Here is a 22,425-nt window from a genome sequence, read left to right as displayed (position 1 = left end):
GAAAATACAAAATATGGGCACAATAACCCGACGCGCACCAGTCAAACACATGTGCACATGCACTTACAATCAACAATACCACACAAAGACATGGGGGGAACAGAGGGTTAAATACACAACACAGAATGAGGGAAATGAAAACCAGGTGTGTGGGAAAACAAGACAAAACAATTGGAAAATGAAAAATGGATCGGCGATGGCTAGAAGACCGGCGACGTCGACCACCGAACACCGCCCGAACAAGGAGAGGCATCGACTTCGGTAGAAGTCGTGACAGTTCTCTAGTTGTGACGTGATTGGCTCAGTGTTCTGTCATTCCTGGGGACACTTCGACACGTCAAAATCTATAGGGAGAGCTCGAAAATTCAAGCCTCTTGGGTGCTGCCATAGAGTTACATTAGAAGTGCCCATCCAAGAAGACTCAAGGTCATTGGCCACAGATAAAATTACATCAAATCACATTATATCTACCGTAGCTTTGATTGGACTGATCATGTCTGAAAAAAACGAGCTCCGACTGGGAAAATATGTTTTGAACGGTTATCCAACTCGGAATACCAAGTCGGGAACTCGGGCCTCTTTCTAGAGTTACGACCGGAAGATCACCGACTTCATGATTCTACCTTGTTTCTTTCGAGTTCCCAGTTGTCTTGACAGCACCATACATCCAGAGAATAGCAGACTTTGATGACAAAGTTTGATGACAAAATTTCTCCAAAAGAAGGACCACCGCACCACCTTCCTGTTCAAGTGAGCACAGCACAACAAGGTGAGTCCAAAAATGTCTTGTATACTGCTGTATAAATGATGTAATATGCCAGGGAGATATGTATACTGTAGCTAAAAAAGTAATACTAAGTGTATGTTGTGTAGTAAGCTGTTAGTAGCCCATGTGCCTCCCCCTAATAATTTGGTCCCTTTCCCCCTCATAACTCAGCTTACTGTTCTGACTTGGTGGTGCACATGTAGCCTATAGCCTGTTTTAGAGAAATGTAATCATCAAATATTGTAAGAGCTTTCATTGTCTGCTAATATGCCCCCTTTATTTATCCTATGGTTCTGACTTGGTGTGCAGAGAGAATACTGTAAGAACGGCTCATGTTCTGAATTCTGTCGCTGTACAATTCAAAAGTGATAAACAGTTATATTGACTACGTCTGTCCTAGCTCTCTCACTAATGTCTTAATCAAAATTACGATGCCTCTTATCCGCTTGTCGTCCCCTTATGCCATAGTTTATACATCTGAATTGTCAGTGAAAAACCACATTTGTTTAAACAAGTGATCCATATCAGCTATGTTTTTTAAAGGCAGTAAATGAGTCTGAATGAACTGTTTCGCTGCCAGACAAGCCTCCGCTGATAACCAGGTGTAGCGGTGGTAAGGATTCACTCCATGGTGCTGGAAAGAAAACTCTGCTGTTGGGACAGTTTTATGTAGGCCCTAACAGTTTGTGGGCACTGTTTGTCCCCGTTTGTCACTGTTATAGTGGAATGAATGTATTGTTTAGTGTTGTGGCTTTGCTGGCATGCATCACAAATTTGTTTTGGGATTTTGCCCCACCAAGATTTACATGCTAAAATCGCCACTGCTGTCCGGCAACCTCTAACTTAGTCTCTTCTCTGGGTCACTGTGGAGAGCACTACCTCTAACTCAGTCTCTTCTCTGGGTCACCGTGGAGAGCACTACCTCTAACTCAGTCTCTTCTCTGGGTCACTGTGGAGAGCACTATCTCTAACTCAGTCTCTTCTCTGGGTCACTGTGGAGAGCACTACCTCTAACTCAGTCTCTTCTCTGGGTCACTGTGGAGAGCACTATCTCTAACTCAGTCTCTTCTCTGGGTCACTGTGGAGAGCACTATCTCTAACTCAGTCTCTTCTCTGGGTCACTGTGGAGAGCACTACCTCTAACTCAGTCTCTTCTCTGGGTCACTGTGGAGAGCACTATCTCTAACTCAGTCTCTTCTCTGGGTCACTGTGGAGAGCACTACCTCTAACTCAGTCTCTTCTCTGGGTCACCGTGGAGAGCACTACCTCTAACTCAGTCTCTTCTCTGGGTCACTGTGGAGAGCACTACCTCTAACTCAGTCTCTTCTCTGGGTCACTGTGGAGAGCACTATCTCTAACTCAGTCTCTTCTCTGGGTCACTGTGGAGAGCACTACCTCTAACTCAGTCTCTTCTCTGGGTCACTGTGGAGAGCACTATCTCTAACTCAGTCTCTTCTCTGGGTCACTGTGGAGAGCACTATCTCTAACTCAGTCTCTTCTCTGGGTCACTGTGGAGAGCACTACCTCTAACTCAGTCTCTTCTCTGGGTCACTGTGGAGAGCACTATCTCTAACTCAGTCTCTTCTCTGGGTCACTGTGGAGAGCACTACCTCTAACTCAGTCTCTTCTCTGGGTCACTGTGGAGAGCACTACCTCTAACTCAGTCTCTTCTCTGGGTCACCGTGGAGAGCACTACCTCTAACTCTGACTGGTAACTAGCACCACCTAGTGAAACCACTCTTAAAACACAGCCTTTGAAAATAATATTGCACCAAAGACACAGCATTTCAACTATGAAGCATACATTAATATACTGAACAAAAATATAAACACAACATGCAACAATTTCAACGATTTTACTGAGTAACAGTTCATATAAGAAAATCAGTCAATTTAAATAAATTCATTAGGCCATAAACTATGGATTTCACATGACTGGGCAGGGGTGCAGCCATGGGGGGCCTGGGAGGGCATAGGCCCACCGACTTGGGAGCCAGGCCCAGCCAATCAGAATGAGTTTTTCCCCACAAAAGGGCATTATTACAGACAGAAATACTCCTCTGGTATTCAGACAAGCACACAGGTGAAGAAGCCGGATGTGGAGGTCCTAGGCTGGCGTGGTTACACGTGGTCTGCGGTTGTGAGGCCAGTTGGACGTAATTCTCTAAAATGACGTTGGAGGCGGCTTATAGTAGAGAAATTAATATTAAATTGTCTGGCAACAGCTCTGGTGGACATTCCTGGAGTCAGCGTGCCAAATGCACACTCCCTCAAAACTTGAGACATCTGTGACATTGTGTTGTTTGACAAAACTGCACATTTTAGAGTGGCCGTTTATTGTCCCCCAGCACAAGGTGCACCTGTGTAATGATCATGTTGTTTAATCAGATTCTTGATATGCCACACCTGTCAGGTGGATGGATTATCTTGGCAAAGTAGAAATGCTCACTAACAGGGATGTAAACTAATTTGTGCACAAAATTGGAGAGAAATAAGCTTTTTGTGCTTATGGAAAATGTTTGTGATCTTTTATTTCAGCTCATGAAACATGGGACCAACACTTTATATGTTGCGTTTATATTTTAGTTCAGTATAATTATTCCTACTCGACTCAAACACTTCAATAAGGCTTTAATCAGGAAGAAATAGTTGCACGAGTCTCAATAAATATCTGCATTGACTCAATTGATTGAATGCAAATAAGAGGCGACACACACACACAACAAGTGTTTAGATTGTAAACGTTCTGTATTCTAGAACATCTTTGTACCAATTAAAACAGTTTGTTGAGATACAATATAAATACAATTCTGTACATTATAATATTGCAAATAATACTATGTTCAAATACATTTATATGTACAACTCCTCATTAGGGAGAGCAGCTTTGATCTCGTCTTTAAAGTAAGGTCTTGTTTTTTTTCTCTTATTTACTTGAAATTACAGCATTTTAAAATTCTATTTCTCCTCAGGTCCACCACAGTTAGTCACAACTAGCTCTGGTCCAGGGCGTTAGCGAGGAATGCACTAACCCCCTGGACCAGAGCTAGCCACATCCACAGCTCCAATAAAATACAAAATGTCAGAGACATGGTTCATCATTCAGGTTATAAAACTATTTGACATCATCTCTCCCCTCCCATTTCCTCATAGTGTTCATCCCCTGTTCACACACCTCTCCCTGTAAAATAAACTAAATTCATTTGTTGACATGAGTACCTCTTCAAAAAAATACTTAAATGTTACTCATTAGTCAAATTAACATCGAAAATGCTGTCAGAGCAAATCACTGTAGGTAGGCTTCATCGTTAGTCATTCAACCTAACAGTAACAGTCCAGGGGATTGGAGGAGGGCATTCAACCTAACAGTTACAGTCCAGGGTATTGGTGGAGAGCATTCAACCTAACAGTTACAGTCCAGGGTATTGGTGGAGAGCATTCAACCTAACAGTTACAGTCCAGGGTATTGGTGGAGAGCATTGTAAATGCCTGTGAGCTTCAGGTCATAATGCATCCGGCCAGCCAGCCTTCAGTCAGGCCCAGTCTAGCCTCAGTTTCCACCCCCTTGAGAGGCACAATGCATTATAGTATACACTGACTATACCAAACATTAAGAACACCTTCCTAATATTGAGTTGCACCCCCTTTTGCCCTCAGAACAGCCTACATTCTCAGGTCATGGACTCTACAAGGTGTTGAAAGCGTTCCACAGGGAGGCTGGCCCATGTTGACTCCAATGCTTCCCACAGTTGTGTCAAGTTGGCTGGATGTCCTTTGGTTGGTGGAACGTTCTTGATTGACACAGGAAACTGTTGAGGGTGAAAAACCCAGCAGCGTTGCAGTTCTTGACACAAACCGGTACCCCTAGCACCTACTACCATACCCCCGTTCAAAGGCACTTAAATCTTTTGTCTTGCCCATTCACCCTCTGAATGGCACACATACACAATCCATGTCTCAGGGCTTAAAAATCCTTCTTTAACCTGTCTCCTCCCCTTCATCTACAAGTGGATTTAACAAGTGACATCAAAAAGGGATTGCTGTCACCTGGATTTACCTGCTCAGTCTATCTCATGGAAAGAGCATGTGTTCTTAATGTTTTGTAGACTCAGTGAAGTTAGCCTCACAACCGGGGTCATATTCATTAGTGTACACCGTAGCAAAACGTTCTGCAACGGAAAATGTTTCGCAAAACAAAAACAAGAGTTTCTTAATGGACAAGTTCACGTACTCCTTCCCCTTTTCAGTCCGTTTTCTTCCATTTTGTGCCTAGTGAATACGACCCAGAGGAAGCCTCGTCGCTTCTTTCAGAGAGTTGACACAGCATAGATCCAACATGGACACCTCCGTTTCCACCCGCTTGAGAGGCACAATGTAGGACAGTCGAGAAACTGAGAAACACGCACAGATAGGACAGCATACGTTTCATTTGTCCTGAATGGAAGACAGAAGTCTTGTGTGAGGAACTCTGCGAGGGTTGATCCACTCCAGTGCAAGAAGCATGATTCAGTCAGTCAGCAATGGCAACAGTCCCAATAGTTTCAGTGGGGGGGTTATCTGTCATTCCACAGTGTTACAGTACACCAACAACAACAGGCTAATGAAGCCTACATGGGCAACATAGCAACCACACTCATACGTACTGTACATCTTCAGATTCATGAATTCATGTTCAATTCATTATTTGTTTGCAGACGGCCCAAAAGTTCAGGAGGACTCGTGGCCTAGGCACTATGTTGACTTTGACACACATATAATATGTACACACACACACACACACACACACACACACACACACACACACACACACACACACACACACACACACACACACACACACACACACACACACACACACACACACACACAACATAAGATATCAGTTAAAACAGCAGATATGAAACCTTAGTTCTTTGGTTACCCCTGACGACATATCACAGTGACTTGGATAACCAATCCGGATATCAGTGAGTTATCAACACTAGTACATTCTGGATCCACACACCCCAGATGACAACTGTCTGTGACCACTACAAGAAGATCTGGTGTTTCAACAGGAATATGAGCTGCTGAGCTGATTCAATGATACTACCGTTAGATAAACACGTGTGGGTCATGTCTATCCATCTACACGCTCTCTAGCTAAAATAACGCAGCAGAAAACTTGGATGTGTGCGTTTGACTTTCAGTGAACAACGATATTGAACGATGAAATGCCTTCATAAAACGCACGGGACAGATATGTTAAAGGGAAAGCAGACGTTTATACCGACAGACAGAACACATGATTGGATGTCTAGTGGAACAGAGGGAGGGTGAGAATGAGAGAAGAAGAGCTGGTTTTGGGGCTCAGCTGTTGAGCGCTGACAGCTGTCCCTGGTGTAGTAGGAACTGTTCTGGATCTGGGCCTGGTCTAGTAGGAACTGTTCTGGATCTGGGCCTGGTGTAGTAGGAACTGTTGTGGATCTGGGCCTGGTCTAGTAGGAACTGTTGTGGATCTGGGCCTGGTCTAGTAGCAACTGTTCTGGATCTGGGCCTGGTGTAGTAGGAACTGTTCTGGATCTGGGCCTGGTCTAGTAGGAACTGTTCTGGATCTGGGCCTGGTCGAGTAGGAACTGTTCTGGATCTGGGCCTGGTCGAGTAGGAACTGTTCTGGATCTGGGCCTGGTGTAGTAGGAACTGTTCTGGATCTGGTCTAGTAGGAACTGTTGTGAATCTGGATCTGGTCTAGTAGGAACTGTTGTGGATCTGGGCCTGGTCGAGTAGGAACTGTTGTGGATCTGGGCCTGGTGTAGTAGGAACTGTTGTGGATCTGGGCCTGGTGTAGTAGGAACTGTTCTGGATCTGGGCCTGGTCTAGTAGGAACTGTTCTGGATCTGGGCCTGGTCTAGTAGGAACTGTTCTGGATCTGGTCTAGTAGGAACTGTTCTGGATCTGGGCCTGGTCTAGTAGGAACTGTTCTGGATTTGGGCCTGGTCGAGTAGGAACTGTTGTGGATCTGGGCCTGGTCTAGTTGGAACTGTTCTGGATCTGGTCCTGGTCGAGTAGGAACTGTTGTGGATCTGGGCCTGGTCTAGTAGGAACTGTTGTGGATCTGGGCCTGGTCGAGTAGGAACTGTTGTGGATCTGGGGACCCCCTGTAGATGATAGTCCTGGGTGGAGAGTCACTTTCCCCAAATTCCCAGGTTTTCCAGAAATGCTGTTTGAGGATTCTGGAGTTCCTTCTTATTCCCTCCGGATTCTGGGAATATTCCAACCGGGATTCCTGGAAAGACTGGGACTTCGGGGAGTTTAGTGAATTTTATCGGACCAGGGGCTGGGGCTCTGTGGTGTCCATGGAGGGGGGTCCTCTAGTGAGACAGGAGGGCTTGACGAACACCCCGTGGCCTGGAGGACAGCGGAAGTAAACCCTCCCCTGGACTGTCCCGTTGTGCTTGCCTGGACAGTGGAGACAGAGGGGATATTCAGGAGTCATGTGACCATTTATACATCTCAAACACATGTCAGGTTCCTCACAGGTCCAATTAAGGTCAGTTAAGTAATGCCAGAGCACCAGCACTCTAAGAGTGACAGTCTCAAATGACAGTCTCACCCTATATAGTGCACTACTTTTGACCAGAGCACTATGGCTGCACCCTACATAGTGCACTACAGTAGATAAGGAATAGGGTACTGTTTGGGAGGCATCCCATTACATCATTATTACACATCATTTGATAACTAAACAGCCACTCACCCACAGCCAGGTCCAGCTGCACCCCGACCCAGATCCCCTTGGCGAACTCCACCCCGCCGACGTAGTGCACCGTGCCGCTCCTCTTCCCCACCCAGACCTGCTCCCCGGGAGCCATCCAGTCAGGCAGCTGGGCCACCGGAGAACCAGAGCCTTCGTCCCCGCTGCAGGAGTCCCCAGAGGCCTCAGTGCTGCTGGGGTCAGGGCAGCTTGGGCTGGGACAGGGGCTCCCTGGAGGTAGGTCTCCCTGGATTGGCTCCTGGATCTGGGGCTCTCCTCCTGCTAGCTGGCCTGGGGGGTTGGAGGGGGGTGGGCAGGGCACGGCTACGCTGCCGACACACTGTTGGCCGTTGTGGAGGTGTGAGTGGGGCTGAGGGAGCCGGGCGGTACCGGTGTCAGATGTATGTTGTTGTGGTTGTGTGTTGATGAGGTCTTTGTCAGAGGTCTGCTGCCTGCTGCCAGAGCCCTCGTTCTCCTCCTCCGCTGGGACAGGGGATATGTGTGGTGCATCCCCAGGCTGGAAGTGTCCCAGCTCACCCAGATCCTCCATGCCGTCGTCGGCCCCCTTGAAGTCTGTAAACTCCTGGCTGACGCTGAAGACACACCTGCAGGGCCGCGGGGAGGGTGGCTGCTCTGAGCAGTTAGGAATACTGACAGGGGAGGAGGTGGTTTGGGGGGTGGGGAGGGGCTGGGAGGGGACGCCAGGGGGACACGCAGGGGTCTGGGTGTCACCCCACGGCGAGGCACTTCTGGTTTGGGCGCAGCCTCGGCCCGTGCTGGTGCAGTGGAAGGAGGGGGACTCGTGGGGGTGGAGGTTGTGGGTTTCCTGGTCAGGGTCATTTCTGTCTTGAGCCATTGCGGAGGCGCTGAGCTGGTCGGAGCTGTCGCTGGCGCCGAATGGCACGTCAGAGAGCGTGGCGTCCGAGGCACTGTGGGAGAAGTAACCGCTGGTGCAGCTGCTGGCAGTGGGGCTCCGTGGAGCCCCCTCTCTTTCCCCCCCTCCACCACCTCCCCGACCCCTCCTCAGCTCTCCCCTGCCCCCCGCCACACCCACCCCCCCCTCCTGGCTCTCCAGGGCAGCGTTGTACACCTCAAAGTTGGCAAAGTCCTCTGGGATGTAGGCCTGGAAGCTGTGGAAGTCCTGAGGGCCCAGACCCAAACTCAGGGCCATGTCTGTCTCCTCCTCAGAGTCCTGGAATAGACACCACACAGAGACAGACAGACATCACACAAAGACAGACAGGGACACAGGACAGACACCACACAGGGACAGACAGGGACACAGGACAGACACCACACAGGGACAGACAGAGACACAGGACAGACACCACACAGGGACAGACAGGGACACGGGACAGACATCACAAAGGAACAGACAGGGACACGGAACAGACATCACACAGGGACAGACAGGGACACAGGACAGACAGGGACACAGGACAGACATCACACAGGGACAGACAGGGACACAGGACAGACATTACACAGGGACAGACAGGGACACAGGACATACATTACACAGGGACAGACAGGGACACAGGACATACATTACACAGGGACAGACAGGGACACAGGACAGAACCCACCAGAGACAATGTCAGCTACTGTTTCTTTCTGCAGAGGAACCTATCAGGGGAGCCTATCAGGGGAGCCTATCAGGGGAGCCTATCAGGGGAGCTTATCAGGGGAGCCTATCAGGGGAGCCTATCAGGGGAGCCTATCAGGGGAGCCTTTCAGGGGAGCTTATCAGGGGAGCCTATCAGGGGAGCCTTTCAGGGGAGCTTATCAGGGGAGCCTATCAGGGGAGCCTATCAGGGGAGCCTATCAGTGGAGCCGATCAGGGGAGCCTATCATGGAGGCTGGTGAGGGGGCTTGAATGGAATCAAAGAAGTGTTTGATATGTTTGATGCCATTCAATGTTTTCCATTCCAGCTGTTACAAAGATCTGTCTACTGATTGAATGTGTCACCAGCCACCACTGGAGCCTACCACCATTACATGATATTAAAATGCATTGAGGACAGTGACTGTAACCATGGATGGAGTGGTGGTTGGTTGAGATGATGTTGGAAGAAACATGAGCTGATGACATCATGCACTTCATGCCGTATTCACTTCAAGGCACCACGGTGTGTGTGTGTGTGTGTGTGTGTGTGTGTGTGTGTGTGTGTGTGTGTGTGAGACTTACAGCGGTGTGTGGCAGTGTGAGGCTGAGCTGCCTGCTGGTGCAGGTATTGAGGGTGAGGGTGGAGGGGGTGAGGGTGGCGGTGGAGGGGCTGCGGTGGCCCTCGCTGCCCGCTCTGGGCCTGCGCCAGGGGGCATGGCCGTGGCAGGGAGGGGGGAGCAGCACGGAGCTGTCCACACATGAGGAGCGCATGCTCTGCAGATGGGAGTCACACAGGAGGCATGCATGGAGCAGGTGAGTTAACATACATACATGCACAGTCCAGGACAGTCAATAGGGTGTAGAGTTAGTTAGTTAGTGGAACTGGTGATACAGACATGCTGGCCACATTGAATGGAAAACCATGTGTATTAGATGAACATGGTTGGCATCCTAAATGTCATGCTAGTTCAGTGCAGCGCATCAGCGCTTTGGATGAGATGGTATCAAAATAGATTTAGAGCATGGAGCTCCCCATTCACACAATATATTTAGAGTATGGAGCTCCCCATTCACACAATATATTTAGAGTATGGAGCTCCCCATTCACACAATATATTTAGAGTATGGAGCTCCCCATTCACACAATATATTTAGAGTATGGAGCTCCCCATTCACACAATAGATTTAGAGTATGGAGCTCCCCATTCACACAATAGATTTAGAGTATGGAGCTCCCCATTCACACAATAGATTTAGAGCATGGAGCTCCCCATTCACACAATATATTTAGAGTATGGAGCTCCCCATTCACACAATAGATTTAGAGTATGGAGCTCCCCATTCACACAATATATTTAGAGTATGGAGCTCCCCATTCACACAATAGATTTAGAGTATGGAGCTCCCCATTCACACAATAGATTTAAAGCATGGAGCTCCCCATTCACACAATATATTTAGAGCATGGAACTCCCCATTCACACAATAGATTTAGAGTATGGAGCTCCCCATTCACACAATATATTTAGAGTATGGAGCTCCCCATTCACACAATAGATTTAGAGTATGGAGCTCCCCATTCACACAATAGATTTAAAGCATGGAGCTCCCCATTCACACAATATATTTAGAGCATGGAGCTCCCCATTCACACAATAGATTTAGAGTATGGAGCTCCCCATTCACACAATATATTTAGAGTATGGAGCTCCCCATTCACACAATAGATTTAAAGCATGGAGCTCCCCATTCACACAATAGATTTAGAGCATGGAGCTCCCCATTCACACAATATATTTAGAGTATGGAGCTCCCCATTCACACAATAGATTTAAAGCATGGAGCTCCCCATTCACACAATAGATTTAGAGCATGGAGCTCCCCATTCACACAATAGATTTAGAGTATGGAGCTCCCCATTCACACAATAGATTTAGAGTATGGAGCTCCCCATTCACACAATAGATTTAGAGCATGGAGCTCCCCATTCACACAATAGATTTAGAGCATGGAGCTCCCCATTCACACAATAGATTTAGAGCATGGAGCTGCCCATTCACACAATAGATTTAGAGTATGGAGCTGCCCATTCACACAATATATTTAGAGCATGGAGCTCCCCATTCACACAATATATTTAGAGTATGGAGCTCCCCATTCACACAATATATTTAGAGCATGGAGCTCCCCATTCACACAATAGATTTAGAGCATGGAGCTGCCCATTCACACAATAGATTTAGAGTATGGAGCTCCCCATTCACACAATAGATTTAGAGTATGGAGCTCCCCATTCACACAATAGATTTAGAGTATGGAGCTCCCCATTCACACAATATATTTAGAGTATGGAGCTCCCCATTCACACAATAGATTTAGAGTATGGAGCTCCCCATTCACACAATAGATTTAGAGTATGGAGCTCCCCATTCACACAATAGATTTAGAGTATGGAGCTCCCCATTCACACAATAGATTTAGAGTATGGAGCTCCCCATTCACACAATAGATTTAGAGCAAGGAGCTCCCCATTCACACAATAGATTTAGAGTATGGAGTTCCCCATTCACACAATAGATTTAGAGCATGGAGCTCCCCATTCATTTACATTTACATTTAAGTCATTTAGCAGACGCTCTTATCCAGAGCGACTTACAAATTGGTGCATTCACCTTATTCACACAATAGATTTAGAGTATGGAGCTGCCCATTCACACAATAGATGTAGAGTATGGAGCTCCCCATTCACACAATAGATTTAGAGCATGGAGCTCCCCATTCACACAATAGATTTAGAGTATGGAGTTCCCCATTCATTTACATTTACATTTAAGTCATTTAGCAGACGCTCTTATCCAGAGCGACTTACAAATTGGTGCATTCACCTTATTCACACAATAGATTTAGAGTATGGAGCTGCCCATTCACACAATAGATGTAGAGTATGGAGCTCCCCATTCACACAATAGATTTAGAGCATGGAGCTCCCCATTCACACAATAGATTTAGAGTATGGAGTTCCCCATTCACACAATAGATTTAGAGCACGGAGCTCCCCATTCACACAATAGATTTAGAGCATGGAGCTGCCCATTCACACAATAGATTTAGAGCATGGAGCTGCCCATTCACACAATAGATTTAGAGTACGGAGCTCCCCATTCACACAATAGATTTAGAGCATGGAGCTCCCCATTCACACAATAGATTTAGAGTATGGAGTTCCCCATTCACACAATAGATTTAGAGCATGGAGCTCCCCATTCACACAATAGATTTAGAGTATGGAGTTCCCCATTCACACAATAGATTTAGAGCACGGAGCTCCCCATTCACACAATAGATTTAGAGCATGGAGCTGCCCATTCACACAATAGATTTAGAGCATGGAGCTGCCCATTCACACAATAGATTTAGAGTACGGAGCTCCCCATTCACACAATAGATTTAGAGCATGGAGCTCCCCATTCACACAATAGATTTAGAGTACGGAGCTGCCCATTCACACAATAGATTTAGAGCAAGGAGCTGCCCATTCACACAATAGATTTAGAGCATATGTGAGCAGATCACATTCAGCCAGAACAATCAGCAATCATCAGACAGGTTTAGTAGAATTAGTAGCTGTTGAATGTAGTAAATATCTGTCTGTGTGTACTGGATTCACTTAGAATGGGGAAAATGTCCTGTTTTCAATGACTACTACTGACATATTGTCATACTGTCACATTGCAGAAAAGGAGGGATGTCACTGGACTTTGAATGAAGAGAAACGATGGGAATGGCAGGGGAAGAAAAAGAAGATGAAGAAGCAGAACACAGGAAAGGAAATAGGGAAAGAGAAAGAAAGAAAGAGAGGAGAGATGAGATAAAAGGGGCCAGAGATGGCTAGAGAGAGAGAGAGAGGGATGTATGGATAGAGAGAGAGAGAGGGGGATGGATAAAGAGAGAGAGAGAGGGATGGTTGTGGCCCATACCTCCTGTCCCAGTAGTGGTCGTGCCTCCAGTACTCTCTTGGTCTTGCTCTCCTCTCTGACCGGCAGCAGAGACTTGAGGAACTTGGGCGTCTGGGGAGAGAGGGCCTTGAACGGGCTGGAGTTGAAGAAGGTGGGGCTCTCTGGTACCAGACCTGAGGGGGAACGCAGTAGTAAAAACAAACATCATAGCTCTTTAAATTCTACATTTAGAATGCTTTTTAGTCCTATACTATTCTTAATCTGTATCTGGGAAACCAGTCATTGAGTTCCTATCACAGTCCTCACACGGCAGGATGGCCTGGAGGTTTTCCTGACTGAGAAACACTCAAGGGTCCTAAATATGATCTAAAACAAGAGTTTCCTGGTCAGGCCTCCTGGTCCCAACTATAGCTGGACTTGATGTTGTTGATTTGTGGTTGTTTACCGTGATTCTCTGTCTTGTTTCTGAGTGGCGTCCCACACAGAGAACCACCGTCCTGGGGAGTGCAGTCAGAGACATCCTGATGAAGGTCACAATGGTCCTGGAGGACCAGACAGACAGGTTAGAGTCACAATGGTCCTGGAGGACCAGACAGACAGGTTAGAGTCACAATGGTCCTGGAGGACCAGACAGACAGACAGGTTAGAGTCACAATGGTCCTGGAGGACCAGACAGACAGACAGGTTAGAGTCACAATGGTCCTGGAGGACCAGACAGACAGACAGGTTAGAGTCACAATGGTCCTGGAGGACCAGACACAGACAGGTTAGAGTCACAATGGTCCTGGAGGACCAGACAGACAGACAGGTTAGAGTCACAATGGTCCTGGAGGACCAGACAGACAGACAGGTTAGAGTCACAATGGTCCTGGAGGAGGACCAGACAGACAGACAGGTTAAAGTCACAATGGTCCTGGAGGACCAGACAGACAGACAGGTTAGAGTCACAATGGTCCTGGAGGACCAGACAGACAGACAGGTTAGAGTCACAATGGTCCTGGAGGAGGACCAGACAGACAGACAGGTTAGAGTCACAATGGTCCTGGAGGAGGACCAGACAGACAGACAGGTTAGAGTCACAATGACCCTGGAGGAGGACCAGACAGACAGACAGGTTAGAGTCACAATGGTCCTGGAGGAGGACCAGACAGACAGACAGATAGACAGACAGACAGGTTGGAGTCACAATGACCCTGGAGGAGGACCAGACAGACAGGTTAGAGTCACAATGACCCTGGAGGAGGACCAGACAGACAGTATTATTAGACATTTCCATTCTATGGGTTAGATCAGTAGACCTACAGTAAGAGATCCACGAGACAGACTGTTTAAAAAGAGTCATACTGCTGTACTGTACCTTCCAGTCTACATCCTCACAGCCAATCAGGTCTGTTTATAATAATGAACCATCCTACTGTACTGTACCTTCCAGTCTCCATCCTCCCAGCCAATCAGGTCTGTTTATAATAATGAACCATCCTACTGTACTGTACCTTCCAGTCTCCATCCTCCCAGCCAATCAGATCTGTTTTGCTGCAAGAAGTCTGGAAGACAACAGCAATCGATCACTAATTCTCACTGACACACACATTTCTGTCTTACGTGCTGTATGTACGTTGGGGGTGCTGGTGTGTGTGTGTGTGTCTTACGTGCTGTATGTTGGGGGTGCTGGTGTGTGTGTGTGTCTTACGTGCTGTACGTTGGGGGTGCTGGTGTGTGTGTGTGTGTGTGTCTTACGTGCTGTACGTTGGGGGTGCTGGTGTGTGTGTGTGTGTCTTACGTGCTGTACGTTGGGGGTGCTGGTGTGTGTGTGTGTGTCTTACGTGCTGTACGTTGGGGGTGCTGGTGTGTGTGTGTCTTACGTGCTGTACGTTGGGGGTGCTGGTGTGTGTGTGTCTTACATGCTGTATGTTGGGAGTGCTGGTGTGTGTGTGTCTTACAATGCTGTACATTGGGGGTGCTGGTGTGTGTGTGTCTTACGTGCTGTACGTTGGGGGTGCTGGGTGTGTGTGTGTGTGTCTTACGTGCTGTACGTTGGGGGTGCTGGTGTGTGTGTGTGTGTCTTACGTGCTGTACGTTGGGGGTGCTGGTGTGTGTGTCTTACGTGCTGTACGTTGGGGGTGCTGGTGTGTGTGTGTGTGTCTTACGTGCTGTACATTGGGGGTGCTGGTGTGTGTGTCTTACGTGCTGTACGTTGGGGGTGCTGGTGTGTGTGTGTGTGTCTTACGTGCTGTACGTTGGGGGTGCTGGTGTGTGTGTGTGTGTCTTACGTGCTGTACGTTGGGGGTGCTGAAGCTCCTTCTGATGTTTCTCCCTTTAACAGACAGAGCTTCCTTCACCGTCACCGCCTGATGACATCAATCAAACAAACTTTATTGTCCCCAGAGAGAAATGTGGATGGCAGTGATCCATCTAGAAACTGCCGTTACACAAACCACACAGGATTCACACACATCTAAACTCATGGACGAAAATAACATAATTTACCATGTGTAACAGCAAGAGGCCGTACGATTCAACAGCGTGAACTGTGTGTGTGTGTGTAGTGTGTGTGAAGTGTGTGTGAAGTGTGTGTGTGAGAGGTACCTGTCTGAGTCTCTCCAGGCTCAGTATATTCTCCACCTCCAGAAGTCCTCTGGTGTATTGCTCTATGTAGGTCTGTCCATCCTGACTCTCCTCACCGTCTGCCCTCGCTGCCATCAGGGCCAGAGTCTCTCTCTCCTCAGGCTCCTCAGACGCCTGAACACAACATTATTACAATAATATCATATTACAATACAACACAATATTATCATATTACAACACAACACAATATGATCATATTACAAGAAAGTTAACCAAAGTGTGTCCTAGGGTGGTATAGCTGTCTAAGAGAGTTAACCAAACTGTGTCCTAGGGTGGTACAGCTGTCTAAGAGAGTTAACCAAACTGTGTCCTAGGGTGGTATAGCTGTCTATGAGAGTTAACCAAACTGTGTCCTAGGGTGGTATAGCTGTCTATGAGAGTTAACCAAACTGTGTCCTAGGGTGGTATAGCTGTCTAAGAGAGTTAACCAAACTGTGTCCTAGGGTGGTATAGCTGTCTTAGAGAGTTAACCAAACTGTGTCCTAGGGTGGTATAGCTGTCTAAGAGAGTTAACCAAACTGTGTCCTAGGGTGGTATAGCTGTCTTAGAGAGTTAACCAAACTGTGGCCTAGGGTGGTATAGCTGTCTAAGAGAGTTAACCAAACTGTGTCCTAGGGTGGTATAGCTGTCTTAGAGAGTTAACCAAACTGTGTCCTAGGGTGGTATAGCTGTCTAAGAGAGTTAACCAAACTGTGTCCTAGGGTGGTATAGCTGTCTTAGAGAGTTAACCAAACTGTGGCCTAGGGTGGTATAGCTGTCTAAGAGAGTTAACCAAACTGTGTCCTAGGGTGGTATAGCTGTCTAAGAGAGTTAACCAAACTGTGTCCTAGGGTGGTATAGCTGTCTTAGAGAGTTAACCAAACTGTGGCCTAGGGTGGTATAGCTGTCTAAGAGAGTTAACCAAACTGTGTCCTAGGGTGGTATAGCTGTCTAAGAGAGTTAACCAAACTGTGTCCTAGGGTGGTATAGCTGTCTAAGAGAGTTAACCAAACTGTGTCCGAGGGTGGTATAGCTGTCTAAGAGAGTTAACCAAACTGTGTCCTAGGGTGGTATAGCTGTCTTAGAGAGTTAACCAAACTGTGTCCTAGGGTGGTATAGCTGTCTAAGAGAGTTAACCAAACTGTGTCCTAGGGTGGTATAGCTGTCTAAGAGAGTTAACCAAACTGTGTCCTAGGGTGGTATAGCTGTCTAAGAGAGTTAACCAAACTGTGTCCGAGGGTGGTATAGCTGTCTAAGAGAGTTAACCAAACTGTGTCCTAGGGTGGTATAGCTGTCTTAGAGAGTTAACCAAACTGTGTCCTAGGGTGGTATAGCTGTCTAAGAGAGTTAACCAAACTGTGTCCTCGGGTGGTATAGCTGTCTAAGAGAGTTAACCAAACTGTGTCCTAGGGTGGTAAAGCTGTCTTAGAGAGTTAACCAAACTGTGTCCTAGGGTGGTATAGCTGTCTAAGAGAGTTTACCAAACTGTGTCCTAGGGTGGTATAGCTGTCTAAGAGAGTTAACCAAACTGTGTCCTAGGGTGGTACAGCTGTCTAAGAGAGTTAACCAAACTGTGTCCTAGGGTGGTATAGCTGTCTTAGAAAGTTAACCAAACTGTGTCCTAGGGTGTTATAGCTGTCTTAGAGAGTTAACCAAACTGTGTCCTAGGGTGGTATAGCTGTCTAAGAGAGTTTACCAAACTGTGTCCTAGGGTGGTATAGCTGTCTATGAAAGTTAACCAAACTGTGTCCTAGGGTGGTATAGCTGTCTATGAGAGTTAACCAAACTGTCCTAGGGTGGTAAAGCTGTCTTAGAGAGTTAACCAAACTGTGTCCTAGGGTGGTATAGCTGTCTAAGAGAGTTAACCAAACTGTGTCCTAGGGTGGTATAGCTGTCTATGAGAGTTAACCAAACTGTGTCCTAGGGTGGTATAGAGGTCTATGAGAGTTAACCAAACTGTGTCCTAGGGTGGTATAGCTGTCTAAGAGAGTTAACCAAACTGTGTCCTAGGGTGGTACAGCTGTCTAAGAGAGTTAACCAAACTGTGTCCTAGGGTGGTATAGCTGTCTAAGAGAGTTAACCAAACTGTGTCCTAGGGTGGTATAGCTGTCTTAGAGAGTTAACCAAACTGTGTCCTAGGGTGGTATAGCTGTCTTAGAGAGTTAACCAAACTGTGTCCTAGGGTGGTATAGCTGTCTAAGAGAGTTAACCAAACTGTGTCCTAGGGTGGTATAGCTGTCTTAGAGAGTTAACCAAACTGTGTCCTAGGGTGGTATAGCTGTCTAAGAGAGTTAACCAAACTGTGTCCTAGGGTGGTATAGCTGTCTTAGAGAGTTAACCAAATTGTGTCCTAGGGTGGTATAGCTGTCTAAGAGAGTTAACCAAACTGTGTCCTAGGGTGGTATAGCTGTCTAAGAGAGTTAACCAAACTGTGTCCTAGGGTGGTATAGCTGTCTAAGAGAGTTAACCAAACTGTGTCCTAGGGTGGTATAGCTGTCTAAGAGAGTTAACCAAACTGTGTCCTAGGGTGGTATAGCTGTCTAAGAGAGTAAACCTAACTGTGTCCTAGGGTGGTATAGCTGTCTAAGAGAGTTAACCAAACGGTGTCCTAGGGTGGTATAGCTGTCTAAGAGAGTTAACCAAACTGTGTCCTAGGGTGGTAAAACTGTCTAAGAGAGTTAACCAAACTGTGTCCTAGGGTGGTATAGCTGTCTAAGAGAGTTAACCAAACTGTGTCCTAGGGTGGTAAAGCTGTCTAAGAAAGTTAACCAAACTGTGTCCTGGGGTGGTATAGAGGTCTATGAGAGTTAACAATGTAGCCATGTTATTTTCTACTTCCTGTATTTAGCCATGTTATTTTCTACTTCCTGTATATAGTCATGTTATTTTCTATTCCCTGTATATAGTCATGTTATTTTCTACTTCCTGTATATAGCCATGTTATTTTCTACTTCCTGTATATAGCCATGTTATTTTCTACTTCCTGTATATAGCCATGTTATTTTCTACTTCCTGTATATAGCCATGTTATTTGTACTTGTTATTTGTATTTGTTATTCAGTGTCACAATGTTTTATTTTATCTTTAACTCTGCATTGTTGGAAAAGGACCCGTAAGGAAGCATTTCACCATTAGTCTACACCTGTTGTCTACCAACATGTGACACATAACCTTTGACTTGATATAAAATACAACCTGTCCTATTAAATAAACCTAAAACATGTGAGAAGGAGGACTCCCTCACCCCTTAAAAAAATGAATGAACAATACTTTTATTGTACCATTATCTCTGGATACCAAAAATGGAAATAAAAATAGTTTTTAACTTTATTTGGATACTAGTCCCCTGCAGATGGTTTAGACTAGTTATTGTTGGTATATTTAACACACTGACATCACACAGTAACAGTGAGGCTGTTTACCTTTGGTATATTTGACACAGTGACATCACACAGTAACAGTGAGGCTGTTTACCTTTGGTATATTTGACAGGATCTCATAGGTGACTCCACAGGAGTACAGTGTGTTCTTCAAGGACATCCGTCTCTTCAGACTCTGGGTGAAGCTCTACGGCAGAGAAAAACAACATGGAATAAAAAAAGACTATATTTTAAGGCATCCTCATGAAAGCCTGCCTGTTCTGCACATTGAGTAACAGGCTGCAAGACAGAGAGAGTTACAGGGCCGGATTCCCGGACAGAGGTGAAACCCAGTCCTAGCATGCCTGTTAGTCCAGGACTAGGCTTCATCTGGGTCGGGGAAACCGGGCTGTTTCTCAAATCTAATCTAATTATGTGCTGTCAGCCATGTCAGTAGTCACCAGGCCGGTCAGTGCTGTTTGTTGTAGATGTTGACAGATGTTTGTCTGTCTGTCAGTCTGTGTGTGTCTGTCTGTCAGTCTGTGTGTGTGTGTGTGTGTGTGTGTGTGTGTGTGTGTGTGTGTGTGTGTGTGTGTGTGTGTGTGTGTGTGTGTGTGTGTGTGTGTGTGTGTGTGTCTGTCAGTCTGTGTGTGTGTCTGTCAGTCTGTGTGTGTGTCTGTCTGTCAGTCTGTGTGTGTGTCTGTCAGTCTGTGTGTGTGTCTCCAGTCCAGTCAGTGCAGACCTGTTTGTTGTAGATGTTAACAGCGATCCTCTTGCGGACCACCAGTTCCATGGAGGCAGGATGGCTGAGCTGCACCGTGGCTTTAATGATCACGTAGATACGCTCGTTGGGTGACGTCACGCGGTTCAGGTGCAGAGAGTCGTGGATGGATGAGTCCCAGGAGCACACCACTGACACCTGGTGGCAGGAGGACAGATGACAGGAGGTATTTACACGCTACACTGCACGGTGGAAAACACTCACAACTATTATTCTTAGGGTTGCAAAGTTTCCCAAAATTATTCTCAGGTTTTCATGAAATCCTGATTGGAGGACTTCTGGGTTTCCTGCATATTTCCTCCTGATTGCGGAAATCTTCAACCAGGATTTCTGGAAAATGGGAAGTGGCCAGTGCACGCGCGCACAATCTCTCTTGTACAGCTAACCTTGTGGGGACACACAATTCAGTCTAATTCAAAATCAAATTTCCCCTAACCCCTAACCCGTACTTTTACCCTAACCTTAACCTTAAATCTAACCCTAGTTCCTAACCCTAGCTCCTAACCTTAACCCTAGTTCCTAACCCTAGCTCCTAACCCTAAACTTAGCTCCTATCCCTAGTTCCTAACCCTAAACCTAACTCTAGCTCCTAACCCTAAACCTAACCCTAGCTCCTAACCCTAACTCTAGCTCCTAACCCTAAACCTAACCCTAGCTCCTAACCCTAACTCTAGCTCCTAACCCTAAACCTAACCCTAGCTCCTAACCCTAAACCTAACCCTAGCTCCTAACCCTAACTCTAGCTCCTAACCCTAAACCTAACCCTAGCTCCTAACCCTAACTCTAGCTCCTAACCCTAAACCTAACCCTAGCTCCTAACCCTAACTCTAGCTCCTAACCCTAAACCTTAGCTCCTAACCCTAACTCTAGCTCCTAACCCTAAACCTAACCCTAACTCTAGCTCCTAACCCTAAACCTAACCCTAGCTCCTAACCCTAACTCTAGCTCCTAACCCTAAACCTAACCCTAGCTCCTAACCCTAAACCTAACCCTAGCTCCTAACCCTAACTCTAGCTCCTAACCCTAAACCTAACCCTAGCTCCTAACCCTAACTCTAGCTCCTAAACCTAACCCTAGCTCCTAACCCTAACTCTAGCTCCTAACCCTAAACCTAACCCTAGCTCCTAACCCTAAACCTAAACCTAGCTCCTAACCCTAACTCTAGCTCCTAACCCTAAACTTAACCCTAGCTCCTAACCCTAACTCTAGCTCCTAACCCTAAACCTAACCCTAGCTCCTAACCCTAACTCTAGCTCCTAACCCTAAACCTAACCCTAGCTCCTAACCCTAACTCTAGCTCCTAACCCTAAACCTAACCCTAGCTCCTAACCCTAACTCTAGCTCGTAACCCTAAACCTAAACCTAGCTCCTAACCCTAGCTCCTAACCCTTAACGTAACCTTAACCCTAAACCCCATCGAAATAGCATTTGACCTCGTGGGGACCAACAAAATGTCCCCAGTTGGTCCCCAAAAAACTTGGTCCCAAAAATATATTCTGGGACCAATTCTTCTGGTCCCCACAAGAATAGTTAAACACGTCCACACACACACAGACACACACAGACATACACACACACAGTAATCTACCTCGTCATCACTGTGTCTGATGATTGGCAGGTAGAAAAACTGGCTGCCGTGCTCCTTGGGCAGGATAGAGTTAACCCCGGCAGCGTTGGGTCCCGTTAACTGTTGATTCACTGTCAGGTTGTCTGCTGTAGAGGTGACAGAGACACACAGAGTCTGATGTTAGATCATGTTAACTGTTGATTCACTGTCAGGTTGTCTGCTGTAGAGGTGACAGAGACACACAGAGTCTGATGTTAGATCATGTTAACTGTTGATTCACTGTCAGGTTGTCTGCTGTAGAGGTGACAGAGACACACAGAGTCTGATGTTAGATCCTGTTAACTGTTGATTCACTGTCAGGTTGTCTGCTATAGAGGTGACAGAGACACACAGAGTCTGATGTTAGATCCTGTTAACTGTTGATTCACTGTCAGGTTGTCTGCTGTAGAGGTGACAGAGACACACAGAGTCTGATGTTAGATCATGTTAACTGTTGATTCACTGTCAGGTTGTCTGCTGTAGAGGTGACAGAGACACACAGAGTCTGATGTTAGATCATGTTAACTGTTGATTCACTGTCAGGTTGTCTGCTGTAGAGGTGACAGAGACACACAGAGTCTGATGTTAGATCATGTTAACTGTTGATTCACTGTCAGGTTGTCTGCTGTAGAGGTGACAGAGACACACAGAGTCTGATGTTAGATCCTGTTAACTGTTGATTCACTGTCAGGTTGTCTGCTGTAGAGGTGACAGAGACACACAGAGTCTGATGTTAGATCCTGTTAACTGTTGATTCACTGTCAGGTTGTCTGCTGTAGAGGTGACAGAGACACACAGAGTCTGATGTTAGATCATGTTAACTGTTGATTCACTGTCAGGTTGTCTGCTGTAGAGGTGACAGAGACACACAGAGTCTGATGTTAGATCCTGTTAACTGTTGATTCACTGTCAGGTTGTCTGCTGTAGAGGTGACAGAGACACACAGAGTCTGATGTTAGATCCTGTTAACTGTTGATTCACTGTCAGGTTGTCTGCTGTAGAGGTGACAGAGAC

At 46.5% G+C, this 22,425-nt stretch overlaps 1 protein-coding gene across 1 annotated transcript in view; it reads right to left on the bottom strand.

Annotated features, from left to right (window-relative positions):
• Nucleotides 1-3,495: 3,495 nt before the first annotated feature.
• The window catches only part of LOC139572447 (kinesin-like protein KIF13A), a gene marked incomplete at its 5' end in the record, with an annotated part of 48,954 nt that continues 30,024 nt past the window's right edge, over nucleotides 3,496-22,425 (bottom strand). The window contains 11 exons of the mRNA XM_071395198.1: nucleotides 3,496-7,204; nucleotides 7,503-8,691; nucleotides 9,688-9,879; nucleotides 13,083-13,234; nucleotides 13,507-13,603; nucleotides 14,555-14,605; nucleotides 15,332-15,409; nucleotides 15,648-15,800; nucleotides 19,140-19,232; nucleotides 19,767-19,943; nucleotides 21,394-21,518. Coding sequence (XP_071251299.1) covers nucleotides 7,068-7,204; nucleotides 7,503-8,691; nucleotides 9,688-9,879; nucleotides 13,083-13,234; nucleotides 13,507-13,603; nucleotides 14,555-14,605; nucleotides 15,332-15,409; nucleotides 15,648-15,800; nucleotides 19,140-19,232; nucleotides 19,767-19,943; nucleotides 21,394-21,518 — 2,444 coding nt within the window. The remainder of the gene's footprint in view (nucleotides 7,205-7,502; nucleotides 8,692-9,687; nucleotides 9,880-13,082; nucleotides 13,235-13,506; nucleotides 13,604-14,554; nucleotides 14,606-15,331; nucleotides 15,410-15,647; nucleotides 15,801-19,139; nucleotides 19,233-19,766; nucleotides 19,944-21,393; nucleotides 21,519-22,425) is intronic.

This window comes from Salvelinus alpinus, chromosome 4, assembly GCF_045679555.1.
Source record: "Salvelinus alpinus chromosome 4, SLU_Salpinus.1, whole genome shotgun sequence".
In the NCBI taxonomy this organism is placed as follows: domain Eukaryota; kingdom Metazoa; phylum Chordata; class Actinopteri; order Salmoniformes; family Salmonidae; genus Salvelinus; species Salvelinus alpinus.
Note: the sequence above shows the minus strand (reverse complement) of the source record. Positions and strands in the feature narration are given on the sequence as shown.